The 27,445-nt window shown below is 32.5% G+C and overlaps 2 protein-coding genes across 3 annotated transcripts; one reads left to right on the top strand and one right to left on the bottom strand.

The window, feature by feature from the left end:
* LOC139519842 (macrophage mannose receptor 1-like) lies at nucleotides 1–27,013 on the top strand. Of its 2 annotated transcripts, none has more exons than XM_071312116.1 (14): nucleotides 1–105; nucleotides 10,375–10,538; nucleotides 11,534–11,664; nucleotides 12,610–12,737; nucleotides 14,040–14,203; nucleotides 14,966–15,093; nucleotides 15,415–15,542; nucleotides 17,585–17,751; nucleotides 19,958–20,079; nucleotides 20,540–20,667; nucleotides 21,185–21,357; nucleotides 23,055–23,194; nucleotides 25,921–26,072; nucleotides 26,832–27,013. In XM_071312116.1, the coding sequence occupies exons 1-14, from the start codon at nucleotides 66–68 to the stop codon at nucleotides 26,894–26,896; spliced, it is 1,830 nt and encodes a 609-aa protein (XP_071168217.1). In that variant the 5' UTR covers nucleotides 1–65; the 3' UTR covers nucleotides 26,897–27,013. The 2 variants fall into 2 exon arrangements, with proteins under 2 accessions (XP_071168217.1, XP_071168218.1); XM_071312117.1 differs by lacking the exon at nucleotides 1–105 and adding an exon at nucleotides 2,677–2,809.
* LOC139519843 (uncharacterized) lies at nucleotides 4,335–9,733 on the bottom strand. Its single transcript, XM_071312118.1, has 10 exons — nucleotides 9,572–9,733; nucleotides 9,157–9,287; nucleotides 8,545–8,659; nucleotides 8,221–8,326; nucleotides 7,620–7,844; nucleotides 6,776–6,882; nucleotides 6,368–6,470; nucleotides 5,717–5,870; nucleotides 5,324–5,413; nucleotides 4,335–4,800 (listed from the first exon to the last, which is right to left on the bottom strand). Exons 1-10 carry the CDS (start codon nucleotides 9,622–9,624, stop codon nucleotides 4,427–4,429), a joined length of 1,458 nt encoding a protein of 485 aa, XP_071168219.1. The 5' UTR covers nucleotides 9,625–9,733; the 3' UTR covers nucleotides 4,335–4,426.
* Nucleotides 27,014–27,445: the final 432 nt, after the last annotated feature.

The following is a 27,445-nucleotide window of genomic DNA, read 5'->3' as shown; positions in this document are numbered from 1 at the left end:
AAACAGATCAAAGTACATGTACTACAGTGTTATCTTTTTGGAGGTATACATATATATTTAGTTAAATGGAGTGGATTCAAATTTTTACTGTTTTATTTATTTCCGGTAAGTTTACAAAAGGTTTTATTTAAAAGACAAATCGCTTACATCGTTTTTTCGCTTTCCTTAAAAAAATGTATTCACATTTTATAAATAAGGAGATGTAGTATGATTGCCATTGGGACAGCTCTTTACAAGAGACCAAATGACATAGAAATTTTCAGCTATATATGACACCGTACGTAATTATGTATATATTTGTATGTATATGGAATATGAATTTAAATGTTGCTGTTCGATCGCCGCTTTGAAAGATGCACTATCAAATATTGAAAATCAAAGTTAACATTATATAAATAACACATAGCTGAGAGGGTGATATAGCAGATTGTTACCCAGAGAAAACATTGTCAACCGCGGCGAAGTATTTAATTTATTATACTGAATGTCCTATCATTATAGTCTTTAACAGATTAATTTTATTTTAAAAGTATTTTATATGACGTCATATACATAAAAACTGCAACGGGCCGGATGTAGGGCACGTACAAGAAGCAGGAAGTCCCGACAAGAATAATTACATGGCCTGTCTCGGGAGAACTTGAAGAGTTACGGAACTATAAGTAATACTAACATTAACCAATTTCCCCAAATAAATAGTATAGTAAACAAGTAAACAAAGTGATCACCATTATACTCCCCTCTATTAAGACATAACGTGCCCACACATTAGTCCTGAGATTGGTGAGATATATGCTTACCAATATTTAAAATACAGACACTTATATTTATCATTAAATTAATAAATTTACTGCAAATGTCATATAATACTTTGAAAAATAGTTCAAGATATTCATTGGTCTTTCATTGGACTGTTTACATACTAAATGATAAATCATTCCTTGCATTCCAGTAGTCCCCAAACAATATCCTTAACCATACAGACAGCATACCCATGGTGAACCAACTAAGGTTTACAACAACAATGTATACGCAACATATAATACCTATTCCCGCGCCATTCTCTAGCACCTAAGGTGTTTCCAAAATCACCGTTGCCTCTATGTATACACCACCGACAGCAGCTTCCAACAACAGCTAAGATCATGAGTGTACGTTCTTCTATATTATATCTTTACTACAACACACCCGCGAAATCGCGGGCATTCAGAGCGTAGTTTAAAGTATGTAAGGTGTTGTTGGAAGAATTTTGTAAAATATTGAATGACTGGAGAATTTCAGCAAAAGTATCATAAGTCATAGGTTGTCGTTTGTTTATGCGTTACATATTTGTTTTTCGTTCATTTTTTTGTACATAAATAAGGCCGCTAGTTTTTGTAATCAATGAATTTTGTAAAATATTTATAAACTGTACAATTTCAGAAAAGGTATCAAAAGTTCACATGAATAATTTAGCGCTTATCTGTATACTATGACCATTCATTACTATATAAGTAAAGTGTATTTACTTTCAATTCTAAGTTTACTAATCGATCCATGGTGTTCATTGATATAGTATACAGACCCTCTCTATTTAATAAACTCTGTGACCGCCGTGGATAGTAAACTTGAAAATGATAGCAAATAGAATTCTGAAAATACACTTTATTCGTAGTATATGTATGTTCAAAGTATAACAGAAAAACGCAAACCGGAGGTCTAATCTGACTTAAAATTTATTCCAATGACGGGACAATATCCGGATGCCTTTTTTTCTCGTTTTTCTCCCAAAATAACTCAATCTCATAGGCGGATCCAGGGGGGGGGGGGGCGCCCCCCCCCCTTTCGTGGGAAAAATTTGGTTGATTATATAGGGAATCACCGAAGCATGACTGGAGCGGCCCCCCTTAGATCAGTCAGCGGGCTCCACCTTAGGAAAAGTTCTGGATCCGTCACTGAATCTGAATAATCATATGAATGGATGACAAATGCGACTATGCACTGTACCTATAGGACACAGAGGCGTGTTGATTAACTTATTGTGTAAAGAAGAGAAGCGACACACAAAATGAGGTCTTCAAGTCTCGTTTAATAGTCTAAGTATAGATTCTAGTCACAACTCGTATTTTACTATAAAACTACCGTATTCCAGCTGTATGATGACAAAATTGTCAAACATTTATCCTAAATACTGACTTACTCAACAATTTGTACCTCTGAAGGCATTTAATTAGCTAAAACTGAAAATGTTCAGTTTTCTCTCCACAAACAGTCTAAGCAAACATAATTATTTGAAATTAAACTGAATATACTTTCCAGTATAAAATGTATATCCATGACCACAATTCCGCGTACAACGACGGAAGATATGAGAAACCGTACCCCTTTCCTTTGACACCCCCCCCCCCCCCCCCCCCCGCCCCTTTTCCTTTCGAACTTTGAGAAACAAGCACAAAATATGCTTTTTAAATCCACAATATATGTGATTTGAAGACAGGAACAACAAACAAAACGGACAAAACGGACAGAATACAAGTACAAAACTTGCTTCAATAATCCAAAATGGTACCAGTTAAAATCAGCAGATCCAATATTACTTGATACTCTACAAAACAGTGTTTTTTTTTTAAATTATGACATTGAAATGACTATGATTACTGCCAATTAAAACATTCCAGAGATGTCATGTGCTCTGACGTCTTAAATATGACGTCATTTTGTAAACATGGCGTAAATATGGCAATGCGTCGCCGACTTTCTGAACTAAAATGTTCACTTTGTGGTCCAAATTCAATTTTTCCATCTGGATTTACATAAGCATAAAATGAAGGTAAGTGATATTCATCCATTTTATTGATGAAACAATATTTATTTCCGACAAGAATAACACTTTACATGGCAGGACTCGGGAGAAAGAGTTACGGAACTATAAGTAATAATTTCCCCAAATAAATAGTATAGTAAACAAAGTGACAACTATTATAAAACTATCGATCTTTGATTGGTCCAGACGAGAGGGTAACATTAAACAAAATGTCACCCTCTCAGCCATGTGATAGTAAATTAACACCCTCGTATCAGCCAATCAAAAGATGGCAGTTTAATGTGAAGTATGATAAAAAAATATATGGTTAAATTTATTTTTTTTGTAAATAAGTAAATTAAGTACAGAGTTAACCACACAATTAACATAGTCACCCCTTCCCCTATAGTCAGTGTCATATAAGACGCGACTCAAAAATATTTATTGATAACTTCCGTATGTTTACAGCTACATTGCACATTCTGAACATCGTATTATTCCTTTCGGTATATTTATTACAAGAACTGCATACCATAAGACACACCACTTTGTTTTTCATACAAGATTTCCAGTGAGTACCTATGACATTCGCCTTTATACTGGAATCTTCAATCGAACGCTTGGCATGGAACCACACGCGTCTATTTGTTGGAGGGTATTTTTTTATAATTATTTGACATATTTTATGTGCTCTTATCCATTATACGATCTATATAATTACATTAGATGTATGTTTCATTATAATACGTTATTCTGATTGGCTAACTGCACATCACGTGTTATTCCTTAAGCAATTGCATTACTCAATAAAACTTTTCATTCATGATAACACGAGGTCCTACAATAAAGTGCACAGGTGAATTAAATAAAAACATTATACAATCCGTGTTTTCATGACCCTAGCTAAAAAATGTAATTGTAAAAGCGTTGACCATCCGCACATTTTTAGAATGAAGCGCTGCGCTTCATACATACAAAATGTACTTCGGTCAACGCTTTTACACCCCAATGAAGTTACAAAAAGAAGCCTTCAATTCTTAAATAACAATAACCTAGTTGATACATACTGTCTGTCTACACCCAGCTACAGTTTTTTTCCTTAAGATTTTATTGATAAGCAAGCTTAAGAACACTTGAAATAATTTCATTCGAAAAATATTAATTAAACAATCTTGACACTAAAAGAACAAGAAAAAGGAGGGGTCATACCCAAACAGCATGTGCAATCAATTTGTCTTTATGTAATCATACATTTTTCTAATCATTCGTTCGAAAATGCAGATCATGTTGCAGGAGATTCTTATTTTTGCCCTTTTATTGCATACTATGCGGAATGATTTTGCTCGCTGTTGAAGATGGTACGGTCTTGTTTTGCTTACTTTAATAGTATACGGTATGCGTTTTCTGATTGTTGAAAACGTACAATGATCGGTTGTTGTTTTTCATCATTGCCTTTTGGTCTTTGGTTGATTCTTTGGTTCAAGTTCAACTGCTGTCTCACCGACAATCGTATCACTTCTCCTTATTCTTATATATAATCTAAGATTCCAAAAACAGTAACAAAATTTTATTAGATTAATCAGAATTAAAAAGTTATATGTACAATTCAAACATTCATTTGGCTTATAATTGTTTTTTTCCAATTCAAACTACCAATATTTTTTCTTCAAGTTTAATCTCGTGAATGCATTCATCAATAATTTTCTCGATCATAGGAACTACAACTGCATCTTCTTGTTCTTTCTTTTCTGTGTTTTCGTGCTTGTCGTTTTCCTGGGCTACAACACATGGATTATCTCCCTGTCCTCTATAATCGTCCGAACAATCGGTTACTTCCATTGTTGGAATAGCTTTGAGTGATGATACTGATGGCACACCTTTTGTTGATGTTGTTGTTGCATCTTCTGGTGTCAAGAAATAAAACCCCCATGTCTTCTTTCTAAAGAATGAATTCTGCCTGACCCACCCAAAACCAACATTTCCTTCCATTAAAGACAACTTTAATTTGACTTGGTAACCTGTTGTAATAATAAAAAAAAAACCCACAAGATACATACTACATGTACAAACTAAAATGTATTCATTTACTGACAAGCATAAAGTAATTAGAGTTGTAAAATTGGCAATCATGCCACATCTCCTTATTTATCTACCACATCTCCTTATTTATCTACCACATCTTCTTCAAAATATATACAACACATTTTCTTATTTATTTACCAAATCTTCCTAATCTTACATGATTTATAATTTGGCAATCTTTAATTCTAAAAGAAGGAAAACTTTGATTAATTTTACTTCAAATGTACGTTTTCCAAACTCTTGGTTCTGCATTTTGAACTAAAAAAAGATTGTGGTTTTTCATGGCGTATTCTTCTGTATGAAGAATCAAGATACTACTATTATATGTAATTTGTGTGATCAGAACAATTCATTCTCAGTTTAGAAAAAAAATAAAATCGAAAATTGATTTAACAATTCGATTTTGTTCGGGACATGAAGCATTCCATCATGCATCCTGATAGTAAATACTTAACAAACCTGCTTTGATGTTGATAATTCCTCTGCTTTTTTCATCACGTGTTACTGGATTTGCTCGAATTCCGCCATTTAAGGGGAAGAAACAGCGTTCTGGAATAATAATTAAAATGAAATATTAAATAGACGAAACTAAATTGTAGTTAAAATGTTTACTCTCTTTGAACATTTTTGCACTATAAATCTAGCTGTATTCATCTCTTAATAACAACCAACATATACTTTAAAGTAAATTTCATATGTAGTTACTCTTAATATAAACGACAGTTCGAAATATTTGGACGAATTAATTATTTTCTTTATCAACAGTTACTTACAATCTAACATATACATGAAATATAAATAAAAGCAAAACCAAAAATATTGTAAATAAAATATACAAGAAAGAAGAGTTACCTTTACCACTCTCCTTTTTTTCAAGCAAAGATTTTTTCTCAGTCTTTAATTTTCTGAAATAGTTTCCCTTTTTCATTCCCAGTACTTCAAAATCACACTCCTTGTAGTATATCTCGGACAACTTTTCGTCGGATCCAGTGGCTTGGATAAAATCCTACAAAACAAATCTTGTATATTATCTTTCATTTTAACTGAAAACTGCATGATGATACTTTTTTGGGGAACATTACATACGTTTAGAAGTTATTTTACAGTCAAAGGTTTTGTAAGAATTTGACGTGTTTCTGTACAACACGTTATATTGATAACAAATAGTCATTGCTTACAATTACAAAAAAAAATCTCTAATTTAAACACTGCTTCACATAAGAAATTTCATTTGAATTCTTATACAACTAATCTCCGATAAATATTATAAGACAGTGGCGGATCCAAAAGTTCATGTAAAAAGGGAGGGCTCCAGTCTTGCTTCAGTGTTTTCCTATTTAATCAACCAAATTTTCCCCACAAATGAGGAGGTCGGGGCCCCCGTCCCATGGATCCGCCTATTTAAAAAAAATACGGACGTTTTTTAATTTACTTTTTATCTTTGTGAATGATAATGTTTAAGTAAAGATAAGTAATTCGGGGTCGTACTTGAAGTATACAAACCTCAGGTACTGGTGTGTTGTAGGTGGCTGATGTTATCTCATATATCTTCTCAACGATGCCATCAATGTTAACTGCTGTTAGTTGTTGATCAACCAAGTTAAATCTGAAAAAAATCATCGCATAAGATCAAATTCATCTACAGTTCCACGCATGAAACTGGAGGTCTTACTGATTCTACTGTACTCTTTAAATTTATGTCAAGCAACATTGTAGGGTGACCTGATATTTTTTAACGGTTCATAGAAAGCATCGAGTTGAGACATTTTTCCATTGGGCAATGTATTCAAAAACTATTAAACAACATATTTAAGCATACTACTATTAGATATCGATCAATATAAGATATGTTCTACCACTATCACATACTATTATAGAGGAAATTATCACAAAAACAATGAAAGTTCATACCCGTCTTGTTCCGTTGCCATATATGCAGCCTGTATCATGTCACTGTAGGCATGGGTTAAGCTTTCTTTCATGGCAGATGACAACTTTTCTCGGATGGCAGCCACTTTCTATAAGAAAATAATAAGTTTGAAAATATGTGTTTTGCAAACTTTTAATCTAATAATCTGTATTGTCATATTAACAAATCAACATGTTTGTGACAAACTAAAACAAAACAAAAAACCAAAAAACTAACATACACTCATACATATAATAGATATGTATATAAATATATCAATTGTTGCAATTATAAAATATAGTGACAAGTTTTAATGATAAAATATAACCTAAGAAACCTGATAGTAACTAACGAACTTAAAAGGGATTACAACAAACAGTTGGTAAGGCTCCTTCCTCTGGCCAACAATGTGTGTTGTCTGCTGCAGCTCAATACATTATTGACATTTGTATTCAATTGCCTTTATCTCCCGGCCCCTCTTCGATAATACTGGTACCGACATTGGAATAACAGGGACGAATTTATCCTAAAGTTCCTTCACTAAGTCAAAACGAGTCAATGTTTTCAAAAAGTTTACTAACGATTTTGCTTTCGCCTTTGAACTTGGATTAGTTACTAGTGACTGAAATTTTATTTTCTCATATTTTACAAGTAGTTGGTAAATATTTCTACAAATGCAGGACCAACAAATTTTAAATGGGAACACAAAATTCGTTGCCTGGTGTTCATTTTGACAACCTGACTAAATAGGATTTACATCAACGTCATTAAAAATAAAGAAAAATAAAAAAAGCTGTGAACAGAAAATTGATGGACATAGTTTACAGCAAATTAAACATATTTTACCTGCAAAACAGCTGTCCTCAGTTTCTTCTCATCTTCCATTTTTTCTTGGAAGCAAACCAGTATAGCTCTGTAACGTGTTGCTGCCTCACTCTGCTTTAATACTAGATTATCATACTTGCTTTGACGCTTACTAGTAACATCTTGTCCTTCATCTGTGTTTTTCTTCAAGAAAGTGTCCATTCTATTGTTCCTGTGTTTCAGGCATTTTTCCCAGGACCAACAATCCTTGAAAGAATAAAAATCAAACACTGTACATAAGTTTAAGAAATAAAGGGTTTTATCCAAATATTAACTACATGCATATTTAAGATCATTGAAATCCCAAATTAATTCCAAGCTCGTTTTGGTGACGTCATCATGAGGACTTTTTTCCACAATATTTATCTTTATGATACGTTTAAAAATTTCCGATAAAGTTTCAGATTCAGAGTATAAGTCAAATTTTTAAAGGGGAGTTAGTTAAATGATGGCAAATTGATTAAACACTATAAATATAATTCATTTTACGTTTTATAAATGTCCGAATCTATAATCATACGATGTCCAGTCTTGTGTTTTCTTTTTCTTTATTTTATTAACATGTATAGTTCTTATAACTTACTTTCTGTAAATCCCTGAGTCCCTCCAGACATATGATATGACTCCTTATTTTACGACTAACTTCCTTCTCCATTATTATAATATCTTGACAAATACTAGAATCAAATCTGAAAGAAGAATGAAATGCGGGTTAAAATAATTTGATGATGTCAATGATATTTTGCGATCTGTATCTAAAGACTTTCTCTTGAATGTGATGTTAAAGCAAAGTTCTTTCAACATTTAAGCTAGCTTATAGCTTATATATAACATTTGATAATATACATTCAAACACGTTAACAATATACCATTTGTGATTGTATATTAATCTTATACATGTACTCACGTCACGTCAAAGTCTGGTCTCTTTTCTTTCATGGCAGCAATTTCTGGTGTCTGACAGTGTAGAAGAAAGGCGGTATTACAAAGTGGCACCAAAAAGTCCTTCATTTCAACCATACCTGTCAAATGATATTACATAATATACATAAACAAGCTATCAATAATCCACAGTCCAAACAAAAGATATGAAATAATTTCATATAGACTGCAGAGCTGTCTACATATTCAATTATAGCAATGTTCTGTTTCTTTTTCTTTGTCCTTATCTTTATTTTTATACAATCAACTTAACAAGTGTGGACACATATCAGTGTGGATAGTATGTTTATACAATCAAAGATTAGAAATTATCTCCAAATCATATATGAGCATACAAATCAATATATAATTTAAGAGATTCCAAACATAAGACGGACCATTTCTTTAGTACTACAAACGGTTTTTAGCCATAACACATTTCCCATTTCCATTCTCAATTTTATCATCACTTTTTTTGTGTCACATTTCGAATTCATTATATATGAATTATTTCAAAGATATATGCTCAAAGGTGAAAATTATTAACTTATTAGATTCGAAACAATATTTGTAACATTACAATGATTAACAAGAATACCAAAATTGTCATCTTCCTGGGAATATGCCATTCTCTTCGCTACATATATTGGTGCTGGCATTCCATCAACTGTAAATGCTTCCATTGCATATTCCTTCAGAAGCCTACAGTACCCTTTATACTGGTCAATTCTAAACGAAAAAATTATTATAATCAATAATTCGTAATAAATAAAATAAAGTTATACGGAAGACTAACCGGTGTTTATATCATAAGCTGTATAACTATCAATGATATTTTTTTTTTATTTTCGAGTAAAACATCATTATCTTGTCTGAAGCCTCTGATACATTTTACTTCGAAAACCATGCCAAACTACGTTCATTTTTATCGCCTATATTTTTTTAAGAATAGTATATTAAAATTCAAACTTATAAAGTTAATATCCACAAACTAATGTTAACTAAATACATACCTTATAAACTGCTTCAAGATTAAGTCAAGTCTTGAAATTGAAATACTCTCCATCTTTACGAATAGTTGATTTTTTCAATTTTTTTTAAGTTCCACTATAAGCGTTCTCTTTACTACAAAAGCGAAAACTCTACTGAACGTCGTCAAGGTACCTAAGCTGGACAACGTCACAATGTTGCGACCGCAACGTTGACATTCGGATGTTGTTCGTCGTCTCTTGGACTTATCCGATTTCTTCCATTTACTTTTTCCACTGCGTATGCTCTGAATAAATGATCCATGCATGAGCACGAGTTTTCTCTGTACATTTTGATCCCGTTAAGCGATATATGTATTTATATCTGACACATATGGATGAATAAAGCGCAAAATTTAAAATATCTTGCAATACACCTTATCGCTAATCCCGGCTGACCCGGCCGCTTGAACTTTTGACGCATACAACAATCACTTTTCCATTGTGGCGTCAGATATTTTGTTTTGTGACGTCAACATTTTACGGGAACCTGTGTGATATCCAGTAATGGCGGACAAATAGCGATAAGGTGTATTGTTTAATTGAAAGCTACGATTTATCAGTTATCCTACACGATAGAAAAGAAATATTTGGCGTAATAATAAAATGCGTTGCATTTGTGTTTATTTTTTAAAGGGAAAAAACAAAAATAATAAATTTTCGACAAAAAAATATTGGAAAAGTAAGACCCTGCGTATCCCTTATCAAAATAGAAAGTTATCAAATTCGAATTTTCGCCTCCTTCTTGAAGAGTCATTTGGCACTACTTATGACTGTACAACTCTTAGTTTCAGTTATTGCCGATCATTGTCCGGTAGGAAATTGGATAAAAGTCAATGGAATGTGCTATTTATTTAGTAATCAGAAACTGAAATGGAAAGAGGCAATAGATGAATGTCAACAACACGGACCGTCTGTAACGTCATTACAGTTCTATTCCAAACAAGATAAGGTATGTATGCATGAAATAGGATAGCACGTTTTGCAATTCTCAGTAATGTTCAAATCTATGCAGAGAATGATGAGAATAGAGGGCAGGTAGCTCATTAACATAAAAATACGAATGCTAAAGTTTTCTTGGAATAACAATTGAATTCATCATTGTCCATTGTAACATTTTATAGATAGGCCTACTGGTATATAACACAAACCAGATGAAATACTGCTAAGTCTTTCATAGTAGTTCAGCGTTTAGTACAAATAAACAATTCTACATGATGGGCATACAATTGGTGTTGATCTAGGGTTTGATGATTAAAATCCCGAAATTTCTAGTACTTCAGCCGGTTAACTGAAAAAAATATCTCAAACAAGACTAGATTGATCTGATATCTAACGTCAATAAGTTCCATAGATATAGGAAGATGTGGTATGAGTGCCAATGAGACAACTCTTTTCCAAATAACAATTTATAAAAGTTAACCATTATAGGTCAAGGTACGGTCTTCAATACGGAGCCTTGGCTCACACAGAACAGCCAGCTATAAAGGGCCCCAAAAACTAGTAATGTAAAACCATGCACGAATAAAGGAGAAAAGGATTTTAAAAATATGCCCAACCAACATCTCGGTATTCTATATATTGAGAAGGGTTTTTACTATATTATGATTGTCTGCACAATCTGAGATTCAATTCATTACGTTTTCTAGAAAATTAAAATGTGTATATAAGTTATGACATAATCATAATTTACATAGATCTATTTATTCTAGAACTAAACTTTTCCTATAGATCTAGCTAAAAAAAAGTGATTCTTTGCCAGCCGATTGTTGATTTCTAATAAAAATCCTGACTGCCTCAAGCGTTCATTTGTTTTAGAATCTCTTATACAGCAATTATCCCATAGCTCAAATGCATATATTCTAAAAGAGAAACAATATTAAAATTTGCAAGATATATTGCTTCTGTTAATTAATGCATTTTTACTATAGCCCATTTCTGTTGTAGGATGCTTTTCTACAAGCCACAAAAGTAATGAGAATAGAACGCTGGTGGACATCACTCAACGAACTGACATCTCCGGGAACATATGTATGGGGGACATCAGATTCGTCTTTAAGACCAGGCGATGGTATACTGTATGCATATTCTAAATTTTAATTTTAATCAGGCTTGCTTAACGAGAAGCTCCGACAGAAAATTTATAGGAAATTAGCCCCTTGAATCCTGCAAAACTGCAGGATAACTTCGGTTTGACTAACTATGAAAAAAGATTGCTTCTTATATATTACATACAAACTGTCAATATGCGCACAAAAACAAGTCAAAGTCAATACAATCAGTTCACTATGGCCATTATCTGGCAGAAGCACTCGAAATCTAATTTCTTTTCGCGGATACTGTTTTTCTCTTTTGGCATATCGTGAATTGAATTTCGTGTGTTGTTCGATCTCTATCTAGTTAAAATTTTTTAAGATATTAATTTTCAGATAAGTAATTCTATTAATCACTATTTATTTTTCTTAATAATTCAAGTTTTTAATTAGTATTTTATAAATAATTTTTTTTTTTACAGTAAAGTGAATCTATAGACTAAACAGTCTTTAAGAAAACTAAACATGTAAAATTAAAAGTGGGATATTATATGTCATCGATACAGCAACCCCATAAAACGTAAAAGGCACACAAGACATCTACATTTCAATATACGGCCTATATCAATAGACACGTGACTATACATGTCATTCTCAAATTCGGCCTACTGAATATAGACGGAGATTTAGGTTAGAAGACATTTAACAGAGACTAAACTGTACCATCAGTATCATATTCTAAAAAGAACAAACACATAAGACTTGAACTTGATACAATAATTTACAGTTTTTACCAACAACTTGTCAGTTCAAATTCTGGATCATAAACATGAAGGTGACATATGATACTCATAAATTTCCAAGAACGAAACCGTATATAGTTATCTTGCGAAAATTCCATACATTAAGATATCTACTCGGAGTTTATTTAACTTACTTAAAGATATAACATAATAAAAACAACTACAATATATATTCTTGACGCTGCAGAGTATGGAATGATGAACCGGATGATACCAAACATTTAGAAAATTGTGGCGCTATAAGTATCCAAGCCACAATCAGTGATGAAGATTGCAAGGAACGGCATGGCTATATATGTGAATATGTCCTTACTGGTATGTTTGTTTTAGTTAAATGTGTGGGCATCTGCTCACATACCCAAAACATTTACAATTAAATGCATGCAAATCTGCAGTTTTTGCGTGTTCTTTTCATTTTTGGTTTGAATTAAACTTGAAGACAAATACATTCTAACATTCATGGATGTACTATCCTATGCACAGGTACTTGTCTCAGAAAAAAACTTTCCTATATACCTTTATATAACATGTAAAAGAGGGACGAAAGATACCAGAGGGAGAGTCAAACTCAAGGATAGAAAATAAACTGACAACGCCATGGCTAAAATTAAAAAGACAAACAGACAAATAATAGTACAGAAGACACAACTTAGTAAACTAAAGGCTGCAACATGTAAGGTATATAGGGATTTTTTTTCTAAGACAAGTGCCTGTGATCCTATGGCATATATGAAGGAAACGTTAAAATTGAGAATGGAAATGGGGAATGTGTCAAAGAGACAACAACCCGACCAAAAGGAAGACAACAGCAGAAGGTCACCAACAGGTTTTCAATGCAGCGAGAAATTCCCGCACCCGGAGGCGTCCTTCAGCTGGCCCCTAAACAAATATATATACTAGTTCAGTGAAAATGAACGCCATACTAAACTCCAAATTGTACACAAGAAACTAAAATTAAAAATAATACAAGACTAACAAAGGCCAGAGGCTCCTGACTTGGGACAGGCGCAAAAATACCTCTAGCCAATGCAGAAAAGTAAACGCACAATAAGCACATTAAAATTCAGTTCAAGAGAAGTCCGAGTCTGATGTCAGAAGATGTAACCAAAGAAAATAAACAAAATGACAATAATACAATACATGAATAACATCAGACTACTAGCAGTTAACTGACATGCCAGCTCCAGACTTCAATTAAACTGATTGAAAGATTATGTCTATACTTTATATTTATATAATGAATTCTCAGTAAAAACAGGTCATATACATTTTTGATATTAATCATAAGAAATTTTCACACATACGATTTCAACAAAAATTTAGAAAATGAAATAAGTTGAGTACTCTCTTAAAAAAGTGTTATTGTATAAAATAAATATCGAAATTTTCTAGTGATGAAACACTTTTGACACCTAAGTGTTTTATATATTAACAGATACTATATTTTTACATGTATATAGTTTCCGCGTTTCATGGCATTTTTACAATTTGATTCTTAACCTGATGATGACTCATGATTTATCTTCTAAATACAGTATAGCGAAGCATGTCAGTGATAAAAAGAAAGGTGGACAATTTTGGTGCGAAGGACTTATATTTGTTTTCTGTACATTTCAGGTAAAACTTGTCTAGATGGCTGGAAGTTGTTTAACAGCTCTTGTTACTATATAAGTTATATAACAGACCCATTCAATAATATACCATGGTCAGATGCAAAACTTAAATGTAATAGTTTGGCGCCAAATGCTCATTTACTCCAACTAGAAACCAATACAGAACAGGTAAATATCATACAAGTCAAATTAAATACAAATCATGTTTACCTTTTTTCCTATATATGTATATGTCATCTTGTTTTATCATTTTTAAACTCGCATTATCAAGTCTCACCTTTTAGTTTTATATCATATTTCTACTTAACATATTGTCACAAGTTTTTCTTCAAACGCATGTCCGCTTACGGTATAAAAAATTAAGACTTTTGTTTTTAAAAAATTGAAAAAGCTAATAAGCATGCTAAAACAGTAACTTTGTGTTAAAAGATGGACCAATGATACCAGAGGGACAGTCAAACTCATAAATCGAAAATAAACTGACAAGGCCATGGCTAAAAATGAAAAAGACAAACAGACAAACAATAGTACACATGCAACAACATAGAAAATGAAAGATAAAGCAACACAAACCCCACCAAAAACTAGGGGTGATCTCAGGTGCTCCGGAAGGGTACGGAGATACTGCTTACATATGCAGATTGTAGTAAAATACGTTTTCTCATCGTGTCATCTGCAAATTATAGTCGTCTGCAATATAGAATAATGTTGCCTCTATTGACAACGTTTATGAAGATTTCAAAATAAAAATCACACGTACGGCGACTCTCTTCTCTTATGTCAGCCGAGTTGTCTTGTGTTAGGGGAAAAGTTTTTTCTATGTTTTGGTTTTTGTTACTCAAATAAAATAAGGGTTTCAAAACAATTGTCAAAACATCCGTTTCACATTTGAGTTGGCTGACATATTACTATAGTCTTTTTGTATTGCAGGCTTTTTTGGTGAACCAGTTGCCTTATATCAAAACAACATCCGGTCTATGGTGGATAGGAATGACGGATCAAATAGCTGAGAGTCGGTGGTTATGGGTCGACGGTAGTCTTGTTAATCAACAATCCATGTAGGTAATATTGCCTACATATATATATATTTCGATATGTCATTATTAAAATCAATCGTATTTTGTTTGTAATATCGAAAATCTAAAGAAAATGCATATATGATAGATGATAGTTCAATTTAAAAAAAAAAGCTTGATACTTTATCATACAAGCCTTAGAGACTTTAAATAAATGAAAATGGACGAGAAATTGATATGCATTCGTTGTACGTGTTTTCAAAAGAAATTAAACGCCATATAACTATGATGCTACTCTGCAATTATATTACATTTGATATTTGACATAATAAATTCTGCTCTTTTTTTTGTATCTATAATCAGACAATGGGAGATAGAGCCTGACAATTTAGGAGGCCAAGAACATTGTGCCATGATGTACAACAGCGGTGTCTTCTCAGACAAATCATGTGACGCATTAGCGTACTACGTATGCACGACATCTCAAATAGGTATTACCACGAATAATAGATGTACGGATACAAGTCAATGACACGAAAATGCAACAAGAAAATACATTTAAAAAAAGTACAAATCAACATTTAGTTTACAATGATAAGGCAAGAAACTAGACTATACTTAAAGTCAAACTTGAGGAATTAAATGAATACATTAGACGCGACAACAGATCTGCCTTCAACACCAAAAAACCATAAAAACACTCAATGGGAGCAATTATAGACAGTTCGGACTTTGAACAGTTTCCTCAATCTATGACTGGGTTATTATAGTTTATCTTGAACATTTGGATAACAAAGGATCAGAGATGACACATGTACATTAAATTAAAATCAGTTTAGATGAGTAAACCTTCATTAATTGAACTCAGTGAAACTTGTATCACAGACGAGACCGTTTGGAGGCACCAGGTTGGTTTTATACAATGACGCCATGAAGAAAAACACACGACGTATATAAAGAATATAAAAATTGAGGTTTCTTCATTAGGTATAGGTTTACGTATTGTTCATTCTGGTTTTGATGTACTCGATTTTCTATAACACAATATTCATAAAGTTCATTTAAGGGTTAATAAAAGCAAAACATGAAGAATTAAAAATCAATTCTTCAGAGAACAATTGAAGGTCTTTCCACCTCGATAATAAGAATGAAATTTAAAAATCGATGTTAGAAAATGTCACTCCTTGTTGATGTAATTTGGTTCTTCAAATTGATATAAAAAAAATAAGATTAATAGGTATATGCAGAAGACTTAATTGTTTTATTATGAACAGAAAATCATTTTTAGCAAAGGTCAAAATCTAGAATGTCAAATTGACCTTTGACCTTGACCGCAATTTCAAGGTCATAGGTTAGTGATCTCAAATCAAAAGACCCCAGGTCAATCATTTGTATGGTTGTGGAGAAATACTGATTTGAAATACATAAGGGGAGAAAACTTCTATAAGGGTTAACCAAAACACTTCGACTGAAATAGGTTTAAAAAAAGAGGGACGAAAGATACCAAAGGGACAGTCAAACTCATAAATCTAAAACAAACTGACAACGCCATGGCTAAAAATGAAAAAGACAAACAGAAAAACAATAGTACACATGACACAACATAGAAAACTAAAGAATAAACAACACGAACCCCACCAAAAACTAGGGGTGATCTCAGGTGCTCCGGAAGGGTAAGCAGATCCTGCTCCACATGCGGCACCCGTCGTGTTGCTTAAGTTGCGCCTTTTTGTAAACAGTAATTTGGCAAACAAATCATACCATTAACTGTAACAGTTTCTTTTGAACAACGATAACAAGCAAAATTCAAAATTTAGAACTTGACCTTTGACCTTGACCTCAATTTCCTTCAAATGGACCAAGGACTTCATATCAAAAGACTGTAGGCCTCTACGACTTAAAATGTATGAATTTATTCAACAAATCGTGTATCTTAAATTTTCAAAGGGAAATAACTCCCCATAAGATATCTTCCGATCACTCAAGTCAAAATAAACCAAATCATTCTCAAGAGTAGACGAACAGTTTTAGAGATATAGCGATAACAAGAAAAAGGGGACGCGGGGAGATAACTCCTATAAGAATAAGTGTTCGGTCACACAGGGTGAGTTTTGAAACCCCCATTACTGTACAACATCATTGGCCAAAAAATCCATTCGATATGTTGTAAGACAAAAAAGCATCTCAGACGGCAGAAGAAAAGTGGAAAGACCTAATAAGAAAATACCACTACTAGTGGATTATTAGTTCTCGGTGTTTATCGTCCATCTAGTTCTCAAGGCTTCAGCATTGACACTATGCACTGCTTTTAGTGATTGCTGCTTAGTAATTCGTAAATATTTAATTTTCGTTTCTTAGTTATTAAAATAAGAAAATGGATTTGTTTATTTTTCGTTAATATGTTTATGGACTATATGCATGTTTTTCTTTTATTTACTGTTTCAGTTTTGTTCTGTATTATAAATATCATTTTAATAATGATTGTGAATATACGTGCAAGGTTTGTACAGTTTTATACTAAATATTATTCTAGGGGACAGTGAATTATTAGATAAAGTTGGTTGTCCACCAAATTGGATACGAGGTGGTCATAAATGCTACTTATTTCAAACTGCTCATTTAAAATCATGGACTGATGCTTCTACAGCGTGTACACCTGGCGGTGGTCGACTTCTGCAAATCGAAAGTAAAGATGAAAAGGTAATTTTCCTATATGGTATAAATGTCATATATTAATATTACATGACATCTATAACGGATGCAATTTATTGTCGAGCCTTCGGCTTTTGTCGAAAAATCGAGACATAGCGATCCTAAATTCCGTTGGCGTCGTCGTCGGCATCAGCAGCGTCCACAAATATTCACTCTGGGGTTAAAGTTTTTGAAATTTTAATAACTTTCTTAAGAAAACTATCCGGGATTTCTACCAAACTCGGACAGAAGCTTGTTTATGATAAGACAGTATCCAGAAGTTAATTTTGAAGAGAAAAAAATCCTGTTTATACGTATTTTACTTATAAATAGACGTAGTTTTTTGTGTCAGTTAACATTACATTTACATTCACTCTGTGGTTAAAGTTTTTGAAATTTTAATAACTTTCTTAAAATATTTGTACCAAACTTGGATAGAAGCTTGTTTTATATGATCAAAAGCTAGTATCAAGAAGATTTTTTTTCTCCACTGTTGTCTTTTACTTTTGTTGCAAAATGGAGACATAGCAATCCAACATTCCGTCCTCGTCAGAACAGAAAAAGTATGCGAGACACTGCATAGGTTCCGCGGAACCCTTACAATTTTTTATTTTATAGCAAGTTAATTACTTCTGATCAGGCATTGAAAAAGTTTGGTTTGTGTATGGAGGAACAAATTCTAAATATAAAAATTGATAACTCCACTTTTCTCTAAGAAATATGATATAGAGTTAAATATTAACGATAACATTTAATTTGGCACCATTTAACATGCTTCACACAGTATGGTTTTTCGAAATAAAAAAAATGGACAATTTACACATTATTTTTCATTTTCTGTCTAACAATAATTTTAAGGAGGCATATTTTATGAGTTTTTCATACTTTCAACATGTTCAATACGTTTGAGCTTTCTGTCAGTATTCTTGGTTGTTCTTTGATACAGTATATTTTCTTGTATTTTTGCTTTTGCTATCTATAAAACCAGTGTTTCAAAGTTTTATCTGTCTTTTTTACCGGTATTTTCTTTTAATCTGTCTATTCACACCGGTATTTTAAAGTTTTCTGTCTGTCATGACGGTATCATAGAGTTTACCCTGTCTTTTATGCCGGTATCATAGAGGTTTTTTTATGCTTATAACTAGTATATTTGTGCACTTAATTGTATAGCATGTTTGATAGTATATATTAATTTCTCCAATCTTCAGTATAAAGCGTGTCTTTTTGTGTATTTAACACTCCTCTTCTTGCTGAACAAAACAATATTTCCGACAAAAAAGAGAGATACGATAACAAAAAACTAAGCATAAAGATGCAAAACAAAATTTACAAACTACACATGCATAAACATATTTATGCATAAAGAAACCGCTTTGGTGATCACGTGCTCGCTTCGAGTGCCCCAGTTACTATGTGAGAGGTAGAGGGTTCGAACCACGGCAGCCAGGGGTCAAAGTTTAAAATTGGTATTTGCTGCTTCTCCCTAAAGAAGCATTAAGGAGTAAGAGCATAGACATGTCAGCTCGGGGTCAGAACAATGTGTCGATGGTAGGGTCCCATGTCTTCCTGTGAACTGTTACCTTGTGAACTATCACGTTAAAAACCAGGATTGGCGTGTCTGTCTAGTATGCAGCAGTTCCGAATACACACTTATTTCGTAGTGCCTTTCTTTTAAACAATACATGAAAAATTGAAAATCCCACCAGCGCTTTCTCAATCACATTGTCAACACTAGAGACTATATAGTCGAAAATCAAAGGACGATAACTGTGTACTCGGACAAGCGCGCAGAGTTAATTTTCATATTACAATTAAAGCTCGCGTCTTAAACAGCCATTATCTTCCCTCCCTACGCCTATATCACCCTGCTCAGCCGCTCCGTAATTCTCATAGCACGGCTTTGAGACGAGAGCAGGCACTGTCAGCGACGTCACATTGTCTGAGAAGAAGTTATCAGCGACGCCACAATGTGTGAGGAGACGTTATCAAGCTTGCTTTCGCCAAGTGTAAAGCTGTCGTAGGGAGGAGGAAAACACCAGTGATAAACAGAGAATTGGGCTATCTTCGTAAAGATATTGTGAAGATATCGTAAAATAACCGGAACATTATTAAACTTAATCTGAATAAATACTTTACAGGGCCAAGCACATATTACATCATGCCTTTTTATAGTTTGATATTAAATACTCATTTGCATTTACAATTTGTTTTTCAGAACTGGATAGAGCTTCAAACTAGATATTACAAGACGTACCCATTTTGGTCTGGTCTAAACTTTCATGTAAATGATAACAAATGGTTTTGGTCCACTGGTATACAGGCAGATATGAATCTCATGTAAATACACGTTATGTGTTACATTATTTAAGTATTCATTCAACTGAGGCTCAATCCATACCACAGGTTTTGTGTCGATATGTAGAAATAAAACACAAACTCAGGTCGAACCTGAACCTGTGTTTCATTTCTTTTCTTCTATTTTTGAAACTCGTACATTGAATAGCAGCGTTGTTTTCATCATGAAACTACACATTTTTAATATGATTAGAAGGTATAAATCAAAACCACAGACAAGAAACTTAAATAGTAATATTATGATTAACTTTTTTTCTCTTACAACAGCAGTACTTTACTCGAGTTCAGTGTTAATTCACTAGCATAAAAGATATATAAGCACACGTGGCACGATTACCAGTGACAATCATCACAGACCATAAGATATCTACAAGTTATTTTGTTTTCGCCAAGTTTTGTAAGTATTCAAAAGAAAAATGTATATAACTTTCTTCTTCTTCAGAAAATGGAACTCAGAACCCAATAATTACGCCGGAAATGAAGACTGTGGAGAAATATTTCAAGACGGAGGATTTAATGACATGAGCTGTTTATCAAAAGCAAAATACATATGTGAAGTTCATTTAGAAAGTATGTAACAATATCCAGTTGGTTTGTCCTCGTTTTTCTAAAAGACAGACATGAACCTTTAATCAAAATATGATGATACCCTTTTTTTCTCTCTTCAAGGTATAACAGCAGTACTTTACTTAAGTTCAGTGTTATTCAAATTATAATTATATAAGCACACGTGGTACCAGTAAAAATCATCACTGATCATAAAATATCCTCAATGCTCTTCAATTTTGTACTAGTTTGGCTTTATAAATATTTTGATATTAGCGTCACTGATGAGTCTTATGTAGACGAAACGCGCGTCTGGCGTACTAAATTATAATCATGGTACCTTTGATAACTATATTTATATCACTACAAGTTATTTTGTTTTTAACCACTTAAGAAGATGATTTGCTAAAGGATTGAAAATTGGTAATTTTTTCAGCACTTTGATACACCAATTAAATGGAACTAGTATTCGCTGAATCATATGTTGCATCTGAACCTATTGTTCAATTTCTTAATCTATTTAAATGATCTATCATTATAGATGCAGACTGTCCATCTGGGTGGTTTAAGATATTTAGTGCTGATTTCAACAGCTGTTACTTTATCAGCAATGGCACTGATTTAGCTGCATGGGATGAAGCCATAGACAAGTGTAAAGAACGTGCACAACCGAATGATGGCGCTTTAGTTGCTTTCGATTCTCAGGATGAATTGGTAAGTAAAGATTTAAATAGTCTGGTGAATTGTTAAAAAAAAAGGGACGAAAGATACCAAAGGGATACTCAAACTCATAAATCTAAAACAAACTGACAACGCCATGGCTAAAAATTAAAAAGACAAACAGAAAAACAATAGTAAACATGACACAACATAGAAAACTAAAGAATAAACAACACGAACCCCACCAAAAACTAGGGGTGATCTCAGGTGCTCCGGAAGGGTAAGCAGATCCTTCTCCACATGTGGCACCCGTCGTGTTACTTATGTGATTACAAATCCGGTAAATAGTCTAATTCGGTAGGTCGCATTCATGAAAGGGAAGGGGATTGTAGTTACGACGTAAGGAACATATCCGATATCATTTGACGGTTATTCCATAACGGTCAACCAACTCGTGATGGCGTCCGTAAAATTTACAAAGGGTTGATTTCGACTTCACCATTTGGAACTCTTGGTTTAATAGCTTCCTTGTGAGCAGCAACCCTCTATCAAGAAAATCATGATAGGAAATGCAAGCACGGGAATATCGTATCAATTGGGAGATATATACCCTGTATGCAGGTGCTGCTGGAATGTTGCTACTTAGAAATGGAAAGTTCACAATTGGAAAGCTGAAATCATCTCTTTTGTCGTAAAGTTTTGTTTTCAACCGACCCTCATTGTCAATTTCTAGATGTAAGTCAAGATATGAAGCCGACTTAACTGTAGCTGTAGTATCCTTTATCTCTAGTTCGATGGGATAGATGCGTTCCACATAGTCACCAAATTTTGAATTGTTTAGTGAAAGAACATCATCTATTTAGCGGAAAGTAGAGTTAAAGGATATTGCTAACTTCTTATCTTTCTTCCTAAGAAGTTCCTGCATGAAGTCAGCCTCATAATAATAAAGAAACAAGTCGGCAAGTAGAGGGACACAGTTTGTTCCCATTGGAATGCCGACAGTCTGTTGAGGAAATACGTCCTCCGAACGTAACAAATATGTTGTCAATCAAGAAATCAAGCATCTTGATAATATCAGTTTCAGAGAATTTTTTGTTTGAATCAGAGTGATTCTTTACAAAGTAGGATTTATCCCTCCCGTAGATACAAGATTGTCTTTTAGTTTGGAATGTGGAATACTTGTGTAAAATATCAACTAAAATGTATTGTTACTTAAGAGTTACCCACCTGGTTGGGAGACATAACTTCAAAAGAAGAATATGATGTTTAAAGAAAGAATATGCAACTCTAAAGATCGTTTATTATCGACGCACCGTTTTCCACTGAAGGAGACACTTATGTCGTTCATTTATATGTTTTAAAAAATAAAAAAATGGCAACTGAGGCTGTTTTATTGCTTTATTCAATGTGATGGGTTTGCTCACCGTTTGCTATACGACAGAAATCAATCCAAATAATTAATGATATGTAACAAATAAGAACATTCCAAGTGTCATTAAAGTAATGATGTATTATGACTTTTTTTTTTGATTTATCGTTTTTGATTGGTATCTTCACCTTTTTTTAATTTCTGTTGTCTCTTTTCAAATATATTACAAAAAATAAAATCACCTAGAAAATAAATAAAAAATACTCATTACCTAGTTCGAACTCCGAAATATCCTATTATTTTTTTTTCTCTTTTTTTTCTGATATGAAGCTATAATTTTATGTGCTTTAAAAAAATATTACATTTGTAATTTAAATTCCAGACAAAAGTTGTCCAGTTTTTAAAACAAGTTGATCCTAATCCATTTGGTTGGTGGACTGGTTTGAATGACAGAAAAAAGGAAGGGAATTGGGTGTATTACACTTCTTTTGATAACCCATCTGGGGGTTCAAATGTAAAAATGTAAGTAATATTTCAATGGCTTAATGTAATGATCATTGATAATTTCAGGAAGGATTGTTGTGACAAAAATTTGTTAAATTGAATGTTCTCAATGAGAAATTTAGATAATCTCCATTGTTTTGTGAGGTTTATATTTTCATCCTACTTTGTGAATTGTTTTTATCAGACAAAACCAGAGATAAAGCAGACCTGAATGTATTTGTCGTTTCCTTTGTTTCATAATCAACTTGATTGCTCGATCAAAATACTCACCAAACATAGGTTTATGTGGTGCTAGGACATCATCACTATCAGCATTTTCCGTAACGTGAATTTAAAGGATAATCAATACCATCTTGTTTGTGTTGCTCTTGAGGATTTCTTGAATACAGTTTTCTTCTTATTCTGAAAGAAGAGGAATACCGTTGGTTCCCATTGGAATGCTAATTATTGTTGAAAAATATGAACTTACAAATTTGTTTTCAATAAGAACAAATTCAGTCATCTGATGATTTTATTTTCGGAGATTTATGGTTCAAAGTATGAGTTGTCCCTTCCGAAAACAAGACCTACGTTCGTGAAACAATTTTGGACTAATATTTTAATCTGTTTTGAGTTTAGAATGAGGAATACTTGTGTAAAGGATATAAAAGTCTATATTTTTACAATATTGCACAAATGGCACTTACACTTAGAAAGTCTAGTTCTTCGTCTGTAATGGACTTCTCAAAGAAATATTTAACATACACATTTTTGTGCAGGTTTCCTCCTTTGTAAATGTTGCGGTAGTATGTGTTGTGTTTCCAAGTGTATAGAAAATACCCTCGTTCCATTATCAAGAAGTTTATTTAATTTGATTTACAAACAATACAATATTGTTTGGTGATTTGTCAGTCAAAACATAAAATATATTTGTCATGGAGAGAATACAGATGCTTAGCAACCATTGGGTCTTTGCATATATATGTAGCATGATTGTTCAAAATCCATAACTTTTTTTTTAATTTGCTTTTCTTCATGCATAGAACCGACAGATTTGACTCAATTTGAAATAATATATGCGTATTATACTTAGCAAAACGTATCTTTGATGAGTCATACACAAAACTTTTGTCGGTTGCTTATTATAGGTTATTTTCATTTCTTAGTGTAGGACCTGATATATGTTCTTTCTTGTTTACTTCATTTAAACATATGGTTTTGTTTTTATTGAGGCTTTGCATCAGCTCCAATTATCATTTGTGTTGCAAAAGTACAGGGTTTCGTAACCTTCAAATTAGTACACACTCTTGTTATATTTAAGCCTTAGTAATGAGGTGAATTTCAGCGAACTAAGTCATCTTATTTCAATAGGCATATGCATTTGTGTCTTTATTCTTGATTTTATGACTTTTATGGAAACAATTGATTCTGGTGCAATCAACAGTTTTTTTCTATGACGTCATGTTTTGAGGGACCATGCATATGTGACCCTTACTGGTGGACTGATTAATAAAGATACTTGTATAAAACTAGATATCACTGGAATCAGAATGTTCTCTAGTTTATAATGAAATAAAAATAATGTGTACTTTTAATTTATTATAAAAATTTCATCCAATGAACATGGGGGAAAAAAGGTATAATTTTAACATAAAAAACTTGAAATCATGTCATGTGCACACCCATGAAGACATGATCCATGCACATTTTTCATAATCAAAACTGTATGAATTTTGTAGGTTTTTACCTGGCCTTTCAAAAAAATCTTGTTTCAGGGTACGGTCGCCTGCTCCGAAAAGAGCTACAGTGGCTGCAAATAGGTTTTCAATTTTCACTGCTAAAAAAACAGACTGTTTACAGTGTTGTCTCCCCTCGAAACATGTATATTTAATACAATTTTTAAAATTATTTCAATCATTCAACCTGTTTTAATTGAAAGCTAATTAACTAATTTTTACAATCAAATACAAAAAACATGATACTTTTTCACCAAGTAAGTAAATAAACAGGGGTTTCCCTCCATGGTTATTTTTAGTCGGGGAATAACCCCTAGTTTTTAGTACGAAACTGTTTATAGCACCCATATCCTTCAATTTGTACGAAATAAACACACATTCAAGTTTATGAAGAATAAAAAATACATGTAGTCACAAAACAATACCGAATATCGTCAATTGTACGTACATTCAGAATAAATAAACACCTAAGATTTAACTATATATGTAGTGGAACTTTATAGAAAATACGAATCACATAAAACTATTTATTTTATAAATACATGTATATTTTAAAATAAGATAAACAGTATACCCAGTTTATATTTTACACTTAAATTAAAAGAAGATTTATATTATATCTAAGTCGTCAACTCATCTTGTACTAAGTTAAGCTCACAGTATCATTTATAATTCAGTCATTGGAACAGTGAAAGGGGATAAGAACACTTTTTAAGGTTTTTTGGAGTCAATGATGTAAAATTATATGCAATCTGTATTTTTTTAATCACATATCTTCAAATGTTTTTAATTGAATTAAAAAAAAAAAAAAAAGTAAAAATGATATTTTGAATAAAGCTGTGCACACTGTTAATGTGGCTGTTCATTTTCATTAATTCCCTGAAGACTATCAATTTAAAAGGTTTATACATAGAAAAAAATGCTTAATCAAACATTTCGTTCTATTGTGAAATGAACTTACATTTGATGTTTATCTATTAACATCAAAATCGCATTCCCTTACGACACTACAAATATTTTATGCTGCAGAAATTGGAATTCAGAACCTAGTAACCCAGTTACGGACAATTGTGCTGTTATTTATTATGGAGGACGATACAATGATGTTAAGTGTAACAACAATGTTTCTTATATTTGTGAGAGAGATGCTCACCAGCCTTATAATCCTCAGACATCGCATGGTAAGTTTGAAATCCAAAATAAGGATATACAAAATTCTATCGCTTCACATGTCAAAAGACTAACCGATGGGCATACCACCCAATACGTTAGAGTTGTATCTTCTTATTTTACACCAAGAAGTACAAACAGCAGAAATATTCGAAAATATATTATTAACATATGAAAGGTGCATGTGTCGAATGATAAAAAAACGATATGATTATGTTACAGTTTACGTATAAATACGATATTTTTTAGCTGTTTAAGATTAAAACAATTTTTCATTGATAGTAATCATTTTGGTACTAATACAGTTTAGAACATTTGACCAACAGGGTGCTGGTAGTTTAACCTCCGTATGAAGAAATTTTCTTAACTAAAACGACATTATTGATATTATAAAGATATGCCCTAATATTCTGTGTCAAACATATAATAAAAAGTTGTCAAAGCCTGAGTTATTTATACACAGAGCTGTACGTCCGTATATGAAAGGTGCATGTGTCGAATGAAGAAAAAAAACCGATATGATTATGTTACAGTTTACGTATAAATACGATATTGTTTAACTGTTTAAGATTAAAACAATTTTTCATTGATATTAATCATTTTGGTACTAATAAAGTTTAGAACATTTGACCAACAGGGTGCTGGTAATTTAACCTCCATATGAAGAAAACGTCAGTATTGATATTATAAAAATATGCCCTAATATTCTGTGTCAAACATATCAAAAGTTGACATCATGTAACTAAAGTAACTGTTGTGTATTTTTACAGGGTTTCAAAACCTGCCATTTTATCTCAACACTGCAATGATGGTGATCATATGTTGGTTATATTAAAGATCTGTAGCAGCCATAATTTGACAATAGAACCTTTACTATGCATTTAATGCATTTTATTTATCTGGCTTATTTTGTACGATTACATAATGTTTTATAAAAAGCTTTATAACCAAAGAGCAATGTCATTTATTTTTTAATGTTGTTTATCTATCTTTATTGCATTGTTGTTTGTTGTTGCACTTCTGTGTTCTGTTATTTCATTGTTTTCCTCTTAAAGTTGATGTGTTTCTCTCGGTTTTAGTTTGTAACCTGGATTTGTTTTTATCTCAGTCGATTTATGACTTTTGAACAGCGGTATACTATTGTTGGTAATTGCTTGTATTTGACACACAACTTATAAATGAATTTCTGATTGTTTCAGCTGCTTGAGTATAGGACTAAACAAGGAGATGTGATTTATTTTGCTAAGAGACTACAATCATATATATAACACAGTATTGCTAGAAAAATACATCTTTGTAATCTTGCTTTAAGTTGATGTTGTTGTTTAAATATTTTTTTATGACTTACAGAATACACATATATATGCTTTTATCTAACATATCT

This window comes from Mytilus edulis, chromosome 4, assembly GCF_963676685.1.
Source record: "Mytilus edulis chromosome 4, xbMytEdul2.2, whole genome shotgun sequence".
Classification (NCBI taxonomy): Eukaryota; Metazoa; Mollusca; class Bivalvia; order Mytilida; family Mytilidae; genus Mytilus; species Mytilus edulis.
Note: the sequence above shows the minus strand (reverse complement) of the source record. Positions and strands in the feature narration are given on the sequence as shown.